Source organism: Arvicola amphibius, chromosome 4 (genome assembly GCF_903992535.2).
Source record: "Arvicola amphibius chromosome 4, mArvAmp1.2, whole genome shotgun sequence".
Classification (NCBI taxonomy): Eukaryota; Metazoa; Chordata; class Mammalia; order Rodentia; family Cricetidae; genus Arvicola; species Arvicola amphibius.
Window position 1 is genome coordinate 98,620,490 of NC_052050.1, and position 14,990 is coordinate 98,635,479.

The 14,990-nt window shown below is 49.3% G+C and overlaps 1 protein-coding gene across 2 annotated transcripts in view; it reads right to left on the minus strand.

Annotated features, from left to right (window-relative positions):
• Positions 1 to 1,223: 1,223 nt before the first annotated feature.
• Emp2 (epithelial membrane protein 2) overlaps positions 1,224 to 14,990 on the minus strand; it is a 42,929-nt gene continuing 29,162 nt past the window's right edge. For both annotated transcript variants that reach the window (XM_038326748.1, XM_038326749.1), the window contains 4 exons: positions 12,142 to 12,304; positions 7,217 to 7,322; positions 4,602 to 4,748; positions 1,224 to 3,829 (listed from right to left, as the gene is read on the minus strand). In XM_038326748.1, coding sequence (XP_038182676.1) covers positions 3,642 to 3,829; positions 4,602 to 4,748; positions 7,217 to 7,322; positions 12,142 to 12,219 — 519 coding nt within the window. In that variant the 5' untranslated portion in view covers positions 12,220 to 12,304 and the 3' untranslated portion in view covers positions 1,224 to 3,641. The remainder of the gene's footprint in view (positions 3,830 to 4,601; positions 4,749 to 7,216; positions 7,323 to 12,141; positions 12,305 to 14,990) is intronic.

Consider the following 14,990-nt stretch of genomic DNA (forward strand, 5'->3'; position numbering starts at 1 on the left):
CAGAGAGTGCTCCGTCATCTACATCCACCACCAGAGAGTGCTCCATCATCCACATCCACCAGAGAGTGCTCCATCATCCACATCCACCAGAGTGCTCCATCATCCACATCCACCAGAGTGCTCCATCATCCACATCCACCAGAGAGTGCTCCATCATCCACATCTACCAGAGTGCTCCATCATCCAGAGAGTGCTGTCATCCACATCCACCAGAGAGTGCTCCATCATCCACATCCACCAGAGAGTGCTCTGTCATCTACATCCACCACCAGAGTGCTCTGTCATCCACATCCACCATTACAGAGTGCTCCATCATCCACATCCACCACCAGAGAGTGCTCCATCATCCACATCCACCACCAGAGAATGCTCCATCATCCCGAGAGTGCTCCACCCAACCACCAACATCTGTGTGAGCAGCCACTATACCAACCTCATGATGGAAATGGATGGAATTTATACTGTGATGAGCCATCAGTCACTGGTTGCTTGCCATAAAATTTATAAACTACTCCCCATCTCCCAGTACTAAGGCCTGAACCAGTGCCCTGTATGCTAGGCAAGACCTCACCTCCCAGCTACAGGCCTCTACTGACTTTTGCTTTTACAGAGGGTCTCACCGAGTTTCCGGGAAGGTCCTGAACTTGACACGACTTCCTGAGTACTGGAATGCAGGCTTATATAACCAGGCAGGGCTCACATCACTGTGTCGGTGGGACCTCCCACGGCTCCCCGCCACTCCAGAATTTGACCTAGGCTCTACCTTCATAGAGAAGGTAGCTTTGGAGAATTTGGTTGTACAGTTCTTCATGTACAGTTATGGGTTACAGCAAACAGAGTAAGACCACCCTGAACTATCTTACTGCCTGAAATCACACTGTCCCCAAACAGGATTCAACACTAAGCTCTCAGCTTCCAAGGAACTTCCCTGCCACCTCTGCTTTTGGGAGACAAAATTCTGCCTTGCTGTGTGGTAAGCGACAAGCCCTGCTTGGGTGGGCTTGCCGATAGAGCTCTGGGGGAGGAGGGGTGGCTGTGTGTATGAGTCTACATCTGGGCAGAGTGGGTTCACATCCAGCTTCAGCTCACAGGAAACATTCTAGAATGTCAGGCTGTTTGCCTGGGTGCACACAGGCCCACAGCCCTTGGCAGAGGGTAGAAGGGAGCACGAGACATCTTCTTCTACATCCAGGACCATGAACACACAACACACAAACATTATCTGAATTCTTTAAACAGAGACCCAAAATAATTTTAATGCAAATGACAAACATGGGTTAGTCTGTCTCTGTCACATGCCCCACCCATGAATTACAGTACTTTATAAAAATGTTGTAAGATGCGCAAACTAAAGTTCCTTTAAATACAGTGATGGGTTTGGTCCTAATACATGCTTCTTGGATATCCCGGCTGACTTTGTCATTGTTCTTTGGTAACTAGTGATAAGCACCAATTTAGAGCTGATCCTACATAGGAGGAGGGTGGATCTGTTCTCCCTCGCACCTTTTTCTCTTTTTAGCACTCCAATGCAGGGCACAGAGCGGGAGAGGGCACCTCTCATGTCACAGGGAGATGTGGGCACCGAATGCTGGCCAGAGTGGCAAGCAGCCAAGACAACCCCCATCCTATTCCCATCGCATCAGACGGTTTGCTTCTGCAGGCCTGGGCTTTCTGAGGTGGAAATTCATGTTTCATGCCTGTGGTTTGGTCTGTTTGTTTCTATCGTGACTACCAGAACATTATTACAGAAAAGTCCCCAAGGGGAAGGTGTAGAGGACACTTTAGACAGGCCTCAGTGAGCCGGGGGAAGTTCTCCATCAAGGCAAAGGGTGGTCACTTGCCCTATCTCTGCCCCATGCCACCTTGGCACTCTCCCCAAGGGAAGGACGGAAAGAAGGATAGGAGAGCCGGAGGGAGGGAAGCCAGTCTTGTACTGAGGAGGTGTCCATGGTGGCTCTGAAGCCACTCAGCCCCAACAACCCCAGCTCCACTGGAACTAAGCTACTGATAAATGGCCCCTCACAGAAGCCCACATGTAAACGTGTCTAAACAACGCAAATCTACACACCCCGCCCCAAAGTCACCTCTCCAACTTGATGCTAACAATGGTGAAGGGAACCAAAGGGAGAAGGTTGCCATCTTAGAGTCCTTGGATCTCTGGTGGTATGATCTTCTCATGGCCACATTTAACAGGACATTCTTACTGACTGGATTCTTACTTACAGCTGGGTTCTCCTCCTCCGGTGCCCATCTTGAGAGCCATGGCTCTGGGAATCCTTTTCTGCTGTCTCAGTGTGGGACATGTGGGATCCTCTACTAAAGTACCCTCTGGGGAAACCCCAATGAATGGCACCTGTTGAAGCTGAGTGGAACTCTGCTTGGAGCAGTGCAGGCACGCCGAGAGTGGGTTTCCTCTCGCCCTGGGAGGTTTTGACTGGTGACGTCGCTGCTGCTCCTTCACAGGTGGCAGTTTTTCTGAGTGGTTCTGGCGTGTTCTTCACTGGCCCGAGTCTCACCAGGAATGGTTTGAAAGGTAACCTTTGCACCTGACATGTGGCAAAACCCATTCATGTTGAATGATGGGTAGATGAACGGATGGAAGATGGATATGAGTCTCCAGAAACGGGGGCCAATGGGAGCACCCACTTTAGAAAGAACGGCAGGAAGGACAGGGCAGGGAGGAGGCTGCCCAGCCCACCTCGCGGGTGGAGGCTTATGGCCTGGGAGTAAGGCACAAGCGGTCCAGATATAAGCAGCTGTGAGAGAAGCAACAGGAGCCAGTGGGGGCCAAGATGTGGCTGGCAGCGGGGCCATCTTAGAGTGATGAGGCTGCTAACATTTACAGGGCGATTCTGCTCCCCTGGCTCTAGGACTCTGACCCCCCCCAGTTTCAGTGCATCTAAGCATATCGCAGGGAGAGCATCGGAAATTCAGACATACAGGTTCGCCCCTTTGATGGATTCTGAGGGTCTTCGAAGTGGATCTGAGACTCTGCATGTAACAGATGCCCTAAGGAATTACCTACGGAGACTCAACATGACCCCTCGGTTAAGGGTCACTATCCTTAAGGCAGACAGGCGACTGTCAGGAAGTCTGCATAATGACCTAACTCACCGCAGGGGGACTGGGGCTCTGGATCCCGGACAGACCGAAACCAGGGCTACTCTTTGCCATCTGCTTACATGAACTAGGGGTTAATATCTGAGGATATGTACTCCCTCACTTGGGCCCCTCATCACCCCACCTGTGGCTGCCAGAGAGGTGTGGGCAGGGGAAAAGGGCCGGGGGAGAGGGGCAAGGCAGAAACCTACAGAGAGCCTGTGCCTGAAAACAGGCTTTTTCCACCTTTGGCCACACCCCACCCCAGGTCCACCGGGGAGAAGCATCCTGCCGATTCCACATTGCTGGATCTTGCTGGGTCTTGCTGAGACTCTCGGTGGGCTTGCATTCTGAATGCCAGCCTTTGTGGTCTGGTCTCAGACTCCAAGAAGGCAGAAACTCCTCTTTCTCTCTTCTTTTTTTATAAAAGCTTTTAAAGGAAACAATATGTTTGCTAGAAAAACCACAAAAATGATTATATACAAAATGGTTATGTGAATGTGTATGCCATACTGTGGGGAGAGAGGCTGGGCTTCCGAAGCCTACTTGCGCTTCCTCAGGATCATGTACATGAGGCCGCTGATGAAAGTGAAGGAGAAGGATACCCAGGCTAGAATGAAGGAGTAGCCATAGCTGCCTTCCTGCGCCAGGTAATAGACTTTGTAGTTCTGTTGGTGGAGGTCTTGGCGCCGGTCTGTATAAATGGAAGCCCCGATCATGGCGCATAAACCTGTCAGGAACCAAGCCAGGGGTCAGATATATTGCAGACCACGGTGTAACTTGGAACTAGCCTAACACTTGGTAATGTACTCCCACCAGCTTAAGAGTCAGACCTCAAGTTCCTTCCCCAGCCTCCGAGAGCCCGTCTGGTCTGAGCCTGCACATTCTAGCCCTCACAGTTCCGGGCTCTTCATCTGAGGCTTCTACCCGGCACACTGCTCCTTCCGCTGTGTACCCAGACAACACACTGTAGATTGTGGTTGTCGTGCTCAGAAAACCCACGCTCCTGCTTCATGCTTCAGGGACACCTCCCCTTCCCCCCAACTAAATCCAAACTCCTCCATAGTAAGTGTGTGGCTCACTTCTCCCTTCTGGGTGTTCCCCAACTTCTCTCCTCCAGTCATTTTGATGGAGGCGCAATGCAGGCACAGCATAAGTTACATAAGAAGAGCACGTGTGTGCTCCTTTCTGCAGGATGGAATCTGCATGTACCTGCTGCTAATGGTCTGCTTGTTCTGAGTTAACCTTAACTCTAGATCTCATCCAAATTGCCTACTGAGAAGAAACGCAAGACTTGCTGGCCTTGGTGCCTGCAGGAGAGCTGATGAAGTGGGAGGAGGAGTCTTGGAAACAGGAACTACCCCGCAAGAAGGAGCCTGGGGAAAGAACCAGAAGGCCCGCTTTGCTCCGGCTCCCAAGACTGCCAGCTACTGGAATAACATATGGTTTAAAGATTCGGTTCTCTGCTGCAGGCAGTAGCGACTGCTTCCAGTTCCACTTACACGACATGAGCTGGATGATGGCGGTCAGGATGAACCTCTCTCCCTGCTTGAGGCGGAAGAGCTGGAGCAGGAAGATGAGGAAGGAGAGGCTGCAGAGAATGGTGGAGAGGATCATGGTGGCCTGCACGGCCTGCATGATGGAGTAATCTGTGGGCAGAAGGCGAAGGCATATCTGAGGACCGAGGCATCACAGAGGGGTCCCAGGACTGCTTACAGTCAGGCATGTCTGCCCAACCTTTGGACATGGCAACACAATATTGCCGTCTATAAACCACATTGAGATCCGCACAGCCAAGGGAAAGCTCACGTCTTAAGGAAATTTACAGCATTGATTGGACCCCCTCAACCCTAGCTGTGTGCTACAGGCTGCAGATTGGATACACCTGGCCAGCGGAACGCTCCCGCTGCTGTGGAATCTTGCACCCAGCTCCCTCTAGTGTCCAGCCAGGCACTTGACCAAAACACCAACTTGGCCAGAAGATGGAGCCAGAACTCATTACTCTGACTTCCTGCTCTGGGTCGAACTTGACCTGTTTGGCTCAGGAACAGAAGTACAGCCCCGGAGCTCAAAGGGCAGCTTCCTTGCTTACCCGAGGCTGGCTGGAGGGAGCGCCGCTCACTGAGGCCCGAGGAGAAGTTTACAGCAGTGGAATTTAATGCATCCCAGCTGCATGCACATCAGGGGCCAGCAGAGGACGCCTGGCTCAGGTTCCTTATTTTTTCTGGGGGACAAACATACTCTCCAGCACAAACGCATTGCCTGACTCCACTCCTCAGGGCCAAAATCAGGTGCAAGGAAGCTGTGGAATGTGTGTGGCAGGGCTGCCTGGGTAGAAAGGACCTTGTGGGGTGTTAAGAATGTTTCCTAGTTAGTTTTCAATGGTGGCTTGCTAGGAAGGAGTATATAAAATTGTCAAAACTCATTGAGCCCAGGAGCCCTTAAGAAGTGTATATCCCCATATTTGCTAATGACAACTCTGTTCTAAAATCAATTACCAAACTTCACCGGACAAAAAGAACAGGAACACCGGACACTGAAAACACTCATCTGGGGGCTTCTAGAGCCTCCTGGGGAATTTCAAAGTGGGCCAAGGCTGTGACCCTGTGGCTCTGAACATCACTTATTAAATTTTCCATGGAGCCACCAAGAACAGCTTGTTTGAGCTGCTGTTACTCTGGGGTGGGTGCCTAGAATCTGTATTTTTAGCAAGTGTCCCAGGTGATTCATGCCTGGTGATGAGGCAAATGTAGAAACTGGTTTTGTGAGGAAAATGACTCTATACTTTTAGAATAGGCTTTCTTGGCATTGGATTGCAAAGTGTGCCACTGGCAGCTAGCTGTCAGTACAGGCGAAGCTCAGCAAGGCACGGAGAGCAGAAACTCAGTGTGTGTGTGTGTGTGTGTGTGTGTGTGTGTGTGTGGTGTTGCCTTGCTGTGGCTTCTGCATTCCTGGAGGCCTCAGGACCTGGCTCATGCACAGGGTTAGCGCCTCATAGCACCTGCTAAGAGCCCTCCATATGCAAAACCTTCTGCATTTCTGGACTCCACAACCATTTTTGAGGTATGTGGATTGGGGGAGAGCCCAGAAAGTTCCAGAAAACAAAATTTGAATTTGTCATGTACCAGACCGGATCCACACAGATGAAATGACATACAGCGATTGTATCCAATGTCATAAGTCATCTAGAAACCAAAGCATAGAGGCGGGCATGCATAGGTTCCATGTAAATTTGTGCCATGTTACATCCTTTGGGATCCTTGGGGAGGGGCAGAGGGCGTCTCAGAGCCAGTCCTGCAGATTCAGAGGCACAGCTACAACTGCATGTCAGGCACTTATGTTTCTGTCTTAACACAAAGAAAATGGGGATGGACGGGCTGGAGAGAGCTCAGTGTGTTACAGCGTCCGCCGCCTTGCTAGACAACCTGAGTTATGGAAGGCAGAGAGAACTGACTCCCACGGATTGTCCTTTGATGTCCACGTGTGTGCCATGCCCTTTGATGCAGCCAGTGTGGTCAGACTTCACCGAGGGTCCCTGGCTTTTAGTCTAGCATTTTCTCCTGCTTTCATATGACACCAGTTTACCACCGATGGTAGGACCAGAATGAATTAACATATGGAAATAAATTTACGTGTGGAAAAAGTCTGAGCTGGCATGATTTTCTTTTTAGTCAGCAAAGAGTCAGGCAATACATAATTCAAGCTTCTGGTCGCATTTCTTCTTCTTTTTTTATCTTTTTTTTGCGGGGGGGGGGGGGATTTTGTTCCTTTCACAACTCTTAAGATGTCAGAACCATCCTTAGCTCCTGGGCCACACTAAAAAGGCCTTGGGCTGAGTTTAGCTGGCAGGACACAGATCCCTGCAATAACATGGAAATAATCCCACATGGAGAGCAAGGAACACAAACAACAGAGGCCCAAAACCACTGTCTCTGGGCACACAGACTGTCCTGACAGACCCTGGTTCCCACCGCAGCGAACTCTTCCCAGGGCTCATGTCAGCATGACATTCAGGGACGGAGGGCAAGAGCAGCGCCCTAGGTCTGCTGAGGTGGGCCTGCCTGGGCCTGCCTGGGCCTGCCTGGGTTTGTTAGGGGGGCACCAAAGCTCTACTCACCTGTGAACTCATCGCTGCCACTCAGGTCATTGATCTCTGTGCAGTTTGTATTGTTGATGCACACTCTCCAGATGTCCGCTGAGAAGTCTTCTCCAACCCACCAGGCCTGCAAAGGCAACGGGAGCTGCTGGTTAAGATGCAGATGCCCAGTGCTGCTGGCCTGAGGAGTAACTGAGGGCCCTTCTCAGAGGGCAGAGCACAGCGAGTCTCCTGGAGACTTCATTCAAATGCACACTCCTAGTCAAGAGGCCTCAGGTCAGTTCTGGGTCTGTACCAAGTCCCTTGGGATGCCAGGCTGCAAGTCCTCAGAAGGACCTGAGGTGGCCCATGTTCTCATGATGAGTTAGCAGCCATCAGAGTAAATGGAGACCAGTTCTACCAGAATGGCAGGGGCAATGTGTAAAAGAAAGGATAACGCCAAGGCATAGCCTGCTACAGTAGCAAGGGAAAGGAACCAGGCTGGACGTCTGGAGGCTGAAAATGTGGCACATGTACAAAATGGAACTGAAATAAAATCATGACATTTGCAGGAAAATGGGTAAACACACCAGGCTCAGGGAGACTGACACTCACGGTTTCTCTTAGATGAAGAACCAGATTCACGACTGTGTATGTGTGTGTATTATGTGTGTGCTTATAGGTCACAGGACTAGGACTGGGGTCAGAGCCCGGGAGAAGACTTTAAAAAGGAGGGAAATAGAAGGTAATGGAATTCAAATGATCAGACAGCTGAAGGGGCTCATTGGGGAAGAAGGAACTAGCTGGAGGAGGGGAGCCAAGGAAGGGCGGGAGGGGAAGGGAGCCAATGAGAACAAAGGATGACATCACACCTGTATGAAGATGCCATGAGAAAACCCATTACTCTGTACATTAACCCTAAAAATCAGTTCAGAAAAGCATCCAAGGCCTGGCAAGATGGCTCGGGGATGAAGAAAGGCTCTTGCTTCTGAGCCCGGTGACCTGATTTATTCCCAGGATCCACATGGTGGAAGGAAAGAATCAGCTCCAGAAAGTTGTCCTCTGACCTCTACACATGTGCCCCGCCCCCCCCCGAAGCAAGGAATGAAAAATAGAAATGCTTAAATTTTTTAACATTCAAACAATAAACCAATTAAAATAAAATGAAAGGGGGCATCCTGTGATGAGCAGAGGAGACTCCGCCTTGGCCCAGTGCCTTTATTTCCCCTTGTACTTCTGTTCCTGCCCCTTACCTTTGACGGTCCACCTCTTACTTTCTGTCCCTCAAAAGCTGGGTGCCTCCTTCCCACCCACTGGGCCCACAAACACCCCGTGTTCCCACTTCACATCCAGCCTCAAGGGCAAGCACAATTTCAAGTACATACCAAGCACAGGCTGACTCACTGGCTGGCACACCTCTGTCCATCATCCTAGTGCCATGCTAATATAAACACCTGGGAGTGGGAGCGCATTCCAGCGCTCCCCCCCGTACCCCCTCTTCCGTGCCCATCTAACCCTTTCACTAAGCCTGGGAAATCTCTGGGATCCTAAAGGACTAGCTGTAGGAACATACGTGCACACGCGCGCGCGCACTTGTACACACACACACACACACACACGAAGAACCTTCAGTTCATTTTTTTCACACTGTAGGCCCTTTCCTTGGAGGCTCGGAACACTTCAAACCAACACATCTATGTGACCGCAGCCTGGGCCACTCAGCAGCTTGGCAAGACCCTCGAGGAGGCTGTGTCCACATCCTCCGGCAGAGCCTAACAAGAAGCCTCTGGGATGGGTCAAGTCCTCGCTCTCCCTCTTACTACAGAGTACATTCTGGCAAGGGCCAGAACTGACTGAAGGTTCAGTCCATCTGGGAGCTATCAGAGGCAAGCCCCTGCCTCCCAGATAGCCCAAGATGATGCACACAAGAGGGCTGAATCCTGCCAAGGAGATCACTGGAGTGACGAATGTGAGACTTAATGGTACCACTGCTGTGATTAACCAGGAGGTAAACATGCAGACAGCACTGGGGGCCATGTGCACAGTGCACATCAGCTCTCGGGATTCAGGAATGTGGCTGTCCACTTGGTTAGACTAAGGGATGACTAGAGGCTAAACACACCTCTGGGTGTCTGTGAGGGATTTCCCAAGAGAGCTGACATGGGAGAGTAATGGGAGAAAATAGATGCCCCCGCATGGGAGGGGGGTGCTATCTAACCAATGAGCTGGGGGCCTGGATGGGAGGACATTGGAGGAAGGGCTGTGCAGTTCGTGGATGTGTCTGTCTGGTGTGGTGTGTGCGTGAAGGTGCTTTTCTTCATGAGTGATGCTGTCTGTCACTACCACCATCCTCCACTGCCATGGGAATGCAGTGTCTTTGGCTGTCCATCACGGGCTGATGACCTGCTCTCCATTTCTCCACACTTCAGTGCCAGCCTGGGGCTGCTGAGGCATCCAGCCTTGGGGACTTAGCAGCTCTGGGGCTCTTGACCTCTCCAGTGTGAACACTGCTGTTGGACCACTCTGCTCATATCAGCCGATCTAAAGCTCACATACACACTGCTTACACAACAGACAGACGCACAGCATGCACAAACACACACACACACACACACACACACACACCAGACAGAGATACACCATAGTAGACATACATCACACATACCAGACAGATACACACACCACACATACACCTACCAGATAGATACACATATACCACACATAAACACACACATACATATCATATAGATATACTCAACACAAACACACACACACACACTCCTATAGATGCCCAACTGGTTGGCCTTCTGAGCAGTTTTCTTTCTCTTAACAGTCTCTTTGGTTTGAAATGACCAGATGAAGCCAGGCATGGGACAAGACCAGATCTCCATTAGAAATATCACCTCCTGCCTGGGACAAGGGGCTATCAAATACTCTCTTGCTAATACAGCTGCCAGCTGGACCCTGAAGGAACAAGTTACATGTCAGGGGCCTGTGGAGAGTTTGGAAAGTTCCACTCAGGAAATTTGATGGGGAGTCTATAAGTGGGCAAGTAACTCAGGGCCTGGCTGGGAACACAGTGCTTGATTAGTAACATAGTGGCTAGTTAGTAACACAGAGCCTGGTTAGTAACACAGTGCCTGGCTAATAAGAAGATGCAGGGGACACGGAGGAGGTGGCTGGATTGGTCATCCAGGCTGATTTTGCTTCCTGCAGGACAGCTACGAACATCTGGAGAAAACATCCCTTCAACTATGAGTGGATCACAACGTAGTGATGAAGGCCAGGGATGTTCCTAGACCACTGCAAGGTGCGAGATGGCCTTCGGCATGAATGATCATGCCATTAGCCACCATGAATAGAGCAGCAGAGATCATGGCTGTGCAAGCAGCCCTGAGGTAGGATATAGGCCTTTGAGAATACACCTTCTGGGTATGTAGTATGGTTAGGGGAGTACCAGTGCTAATTTTAGTAAAATTTTACCTTATTTTTTTTAAAAAAATCAGGTCACACAGCATTAGGTGTCGCTCTGCCACTGTCAAAGTAAGTTTGTTCTCCCTGTTCCTCCTCCCCGTCTTCCTGCTCCGCCCTTAACCGTGCCCACACCCATAGCCTCCTTTCTCTTGCGCCTCGCACGTCCTGCCATGCTCCCTCCTTACCTCCTTACCTTCGAGTGGGTTGTTGTTTGTTTTTAAAAAATACTTTGACTATTTCATACATGTATACAATGTGTTTGGGGCCCTTTCGCCAGCATCACCGTCTCCCCTCCTCCACTCACACAGAACCTACTTCCTCCAGCAAGTCCCATCACGCTGTTGTGTCTTTCCCACTGAGTTTATCTGGTAGTGCCTGTGTGAGCATGGGTCACGGTTATTTGCTGGCACACAGGCACCTTGCCAGCAGCTACACCACTGAAGAGAATGCTGTCATTTGTTTTCTTGATGATAGTCACTCTGATAGGGGTGAGATGGAATCTTATAGGAGCTTTAATTTGCATTAATGATGCAATTAATGATCCTGATGGCTAAGGATGTTGTTGAACACCTTAAAAATATTTAAGATTTTAACTCCTTGTCTAAAGCAAAAGAGGCAAAACCTTAGAAAACATATTTTGTATCCTAATTTTAAAAGCAAAATAGAAAAAAAAAAAAAGCAAAATAGTAGCCGGGGAGATGGTTCAGTGGTTAAGGACATTTGCTGCTTTTGCAGAGGAACCAGGTTCAATTCCCAGCACCCACATGGTGGCTCGCAACCATCTGTAACTCCAGTTCCAGGGGTCCAAAGTCCTTTTTCTGATCTCTTTAAGGCACCAGACACTCAAAGGTGGTTCATAGACAGGCATGTAGGCAGATATCCAAATACACAAAATAAATAAGTTTAAAGAATAAAATAAAAACACTGAGTAGAAAAAAGGAATTAGGGTGCTGGAGAGATGGCTCAGAGGTTAAGAGCATTGCCTGCTCTTCCAAAGGTCCTGAGTTCAATTCCCAGCAACCACATGGTGGCTCACAACCATCTGTAATGGGGTCTGGTGCCCTCTTCTGGCCTGCAGGCATACACACAGACAGAATATTGTATACATAATAAATAAATAAATACTAAAAAAACAAGAAAGAAAGAAAGAAAGAAAGAAAGAAAGAAAGAAAGAAAGAAAGAAAGAATTATCTAGCTCTGAATGACAATGGTCCCGAGGCTGAGAACCACAGGGAGTGGGACTTACCCTCAGGGCTGCTGGAAGACACACACACCACATCAGCTAGCCCAGGCTAGCCCCAGCCAAACCTGAGCACAGGATGCTCCCAAAGTTCCATGCGTGCCCAGGATGAGAGCACCGAGGCCTGGGCTGGGGAGATGCCTTAGCAGAGAGGACACCCACAGATCCCAATCACACCCTCCCGTTCTCCACCCTGCTGTGTGGTCTTTACTGCCCCATGACTTCAGGGTGGTTGATGAGGATAGGAACTCACATTGTTAATGGTGGAAATAAACAGCAGCGCCGCACAGATGATGTGGAAGACGATGATGAAGGCCAGAATCACCAACATGTTCACAGGGCAGTGAAGGCCAAGGGGCAGCTGGAAAATCCAGAGAGGGATGAAGAGCCAGAGGATGGCAGAGGAAAATCCACACCTGCCAACGACAAGACAAAACTCACATCAACGACTTTTAACAGTTCTTCCTGTTTTCCTGCCTTGAAGCCCAGAGGCTCTGCACTGCTGGACCCAAGTGGAACAGGAGGGTGAAGACGGATTAAAACCTCACATTCAGAGCTGGGACAGTAGCTCAACGTGTAGAGTGCTTGTTTAGCATGCATGAGGCCTGGGTTCGATTCCCCACCACTGCATAAAAATGGAGGCATATGCCTATTATCCCAGCACTTCGAAATGGAGGAAGCAGCACAGTGAGTTAGAGGCTAAAGGCCAGGCTCAGTTGCATGAGAAACTGTCTCAAGAGCAACAGGGGCCAGACACATGGATCTACAAGTCCCTGCCGCATCAACATGCTAGTCTGATGACCTGAGCTCAATCCCGGGAAGAACTACTCCACAGAGTTGTCCCCTGACCACCACATGTGTGCTGTGGCATGCATGCCTACACAGAGCACACAACAGACATGTACGCATGTACATTTTGGTTTTTTTTTTTTTTTTTTTTTTTTTTTTTTGAGATAGAGTCTCACTATGCAGACCAGACTAGCCTGGAATTCATGGAGATTCACCTGCCTTTGCATCCCAAGCTCTGGATTAAAGGTATATGCTACTGAGTTCAGTTTACATATACATTTGAACAGTGTTGGCTCCTGACAGGTGTGATTTCATTTTCATCGCTGATCCCACAGGAAGGCTTCACCTCCCAGAATCTCTTGCATTTAGGGTGGGCCAGTGGAGCTAGGTGATGTTGAAGCCTCACACCTTGGACTGAGATTATGATTGACAAGACTCTGGATGTTCCTGAGATTTCTAGATAATTTTTATAAACTGGAGTAGGACAATCTGAATAGTATAGAACACGAAGCAGCTGCAGAAGAAATGAAAGCCGTGTGCCGCGCTCAGGAAAGACAGACCTGCTCAAGGGAAAGCAAGACACTCGGCGTGTGAGAACCTGTCGAAGCCAGGCTGCTTCATGCAAAAGAGGGAGAGTGGATACAGGTGACGTGTGAGGTGGAAAGAAAAACAGCATTCAAAGGAATGATTTGAATATTCCAGAGTTAAAGGTCACATGCAGGAAAGTCCATGAGACCTCTGAAGTGTTTTACAAATGTGACCATTGTGTTGGTCGACAAAACCCAAATGTTATGTGAACGTGTCACATTAATGGAGTTGGAAAAGTTCACCCCTAAATCAATACACGGCTCCTTTCATGTCAGTAATTTGCAACTTAATTCTATTATTAAAATCTGTAAGAAATAAAATTGACTTTTAATCTCTCTGTTTAAATACAATGCAGACTAGGCCTTATTTATGCTGCGATGAAATCTTAGTTTTTAGTGAACATGTGCATATCTGCACACAGTGTTTCTGAAATACTTGAAAGTTGCTTAAACCCAACCTTCTTTTTATCTAAATGCTTTGCTGTGTATTTCTGAAAAATGAAGATATTTCCTTACATAGCCAAAGTGTAAAATCATAATTAAGAATTTAATACAAGGGCTGAAGAGCTAGTTCTGTGTAAATGTGCTTGCCAGGCAAGGGTGAGGACCTGAGTTCGAATCTCCAGATCCTAGTCAGAAGCTGGACCAAGTAACACAGTCTATGCTCTTCCTGGGAGACGTGAGACAGAGACAAGAGAAGTCCTGGGGAAGCTCAGGGACCAGCTCCTGGCTCACACAGCGGAAAAGCAACCAAGGGGCCCCAATGGCAAACAGGGTGGAAAGCTAGCACTGACCGCTGAGGTCCTCTGACCTCAGCATGCATACTATGGCACATGCGAGTTCACTTTCACATACACAAATGCATGCATGTGCATGCGCTCACCACCAAATCTACCATGACACAATGCCAGCATCTCATTTATCACCCATATAATAACCTCCAGAGAGCCCGTGCACACCTCAGTAATTTTTCTACTCCGAGATGATAGTCTCCATTTGCCCCTCACTCTCTTCACTCTAGAGTGGCCCCTCACTCATTTTCACAACAGTGACGGGATTTGAGAGCGAGCATTGGCCTTCTTTGTGGGATGTCTGCATGCTGGTTGCTGTGGTCTGAGTATGAAGTGCTTGGCTGCCAGCTGGAAGGCATTTGGGAAGTGACTGGGTTTTAAGGGCTCTGGCCAAAGGAGTGGATTCATCCCTGAGTGGATTCATAATATGATAGCACTGGGATGTGGAATCTTTAGGAGGCGGGGCCTAGCTGGAGGAAGTAGATCTCAGAGGGTGTGTGGAGTCCTTAGGCCTCTCTTCCCTGTTTCCTGTCTCTGGGAGATCCTCTCCCTCCATAGATCCTTACTGCCACAATGTTCTGTCTCACCATAGGCCTAGAATCAGCAAAGCCAGATAGAGCCCAAATGAAGCCATTCTCCTTCAGGATGTAGTCTTGGTTACAGAAACAGAAAGCCTGACCAACATTCTCAGTGCTTCTCCATTCCTTCCCTTTCCTGTTGCTGTGCTAAGGTAACAAAAGCAGTTGATGACGGCTCACAGTTCAAGGTTGTAAGCCACCACACAGGGAAGCCAGAGGCAGGAGCATCTGAGGGATGGGTGCCTGAGGGAAGCCACAGTGGTAGCAGCATCTGCGGTGAAGACACAGAAAGGGATGGATGTTGTGCTCAGCTCACTTTCTTCTTTTTGTGCAGTGGAGGATACATCCCAGGGAATG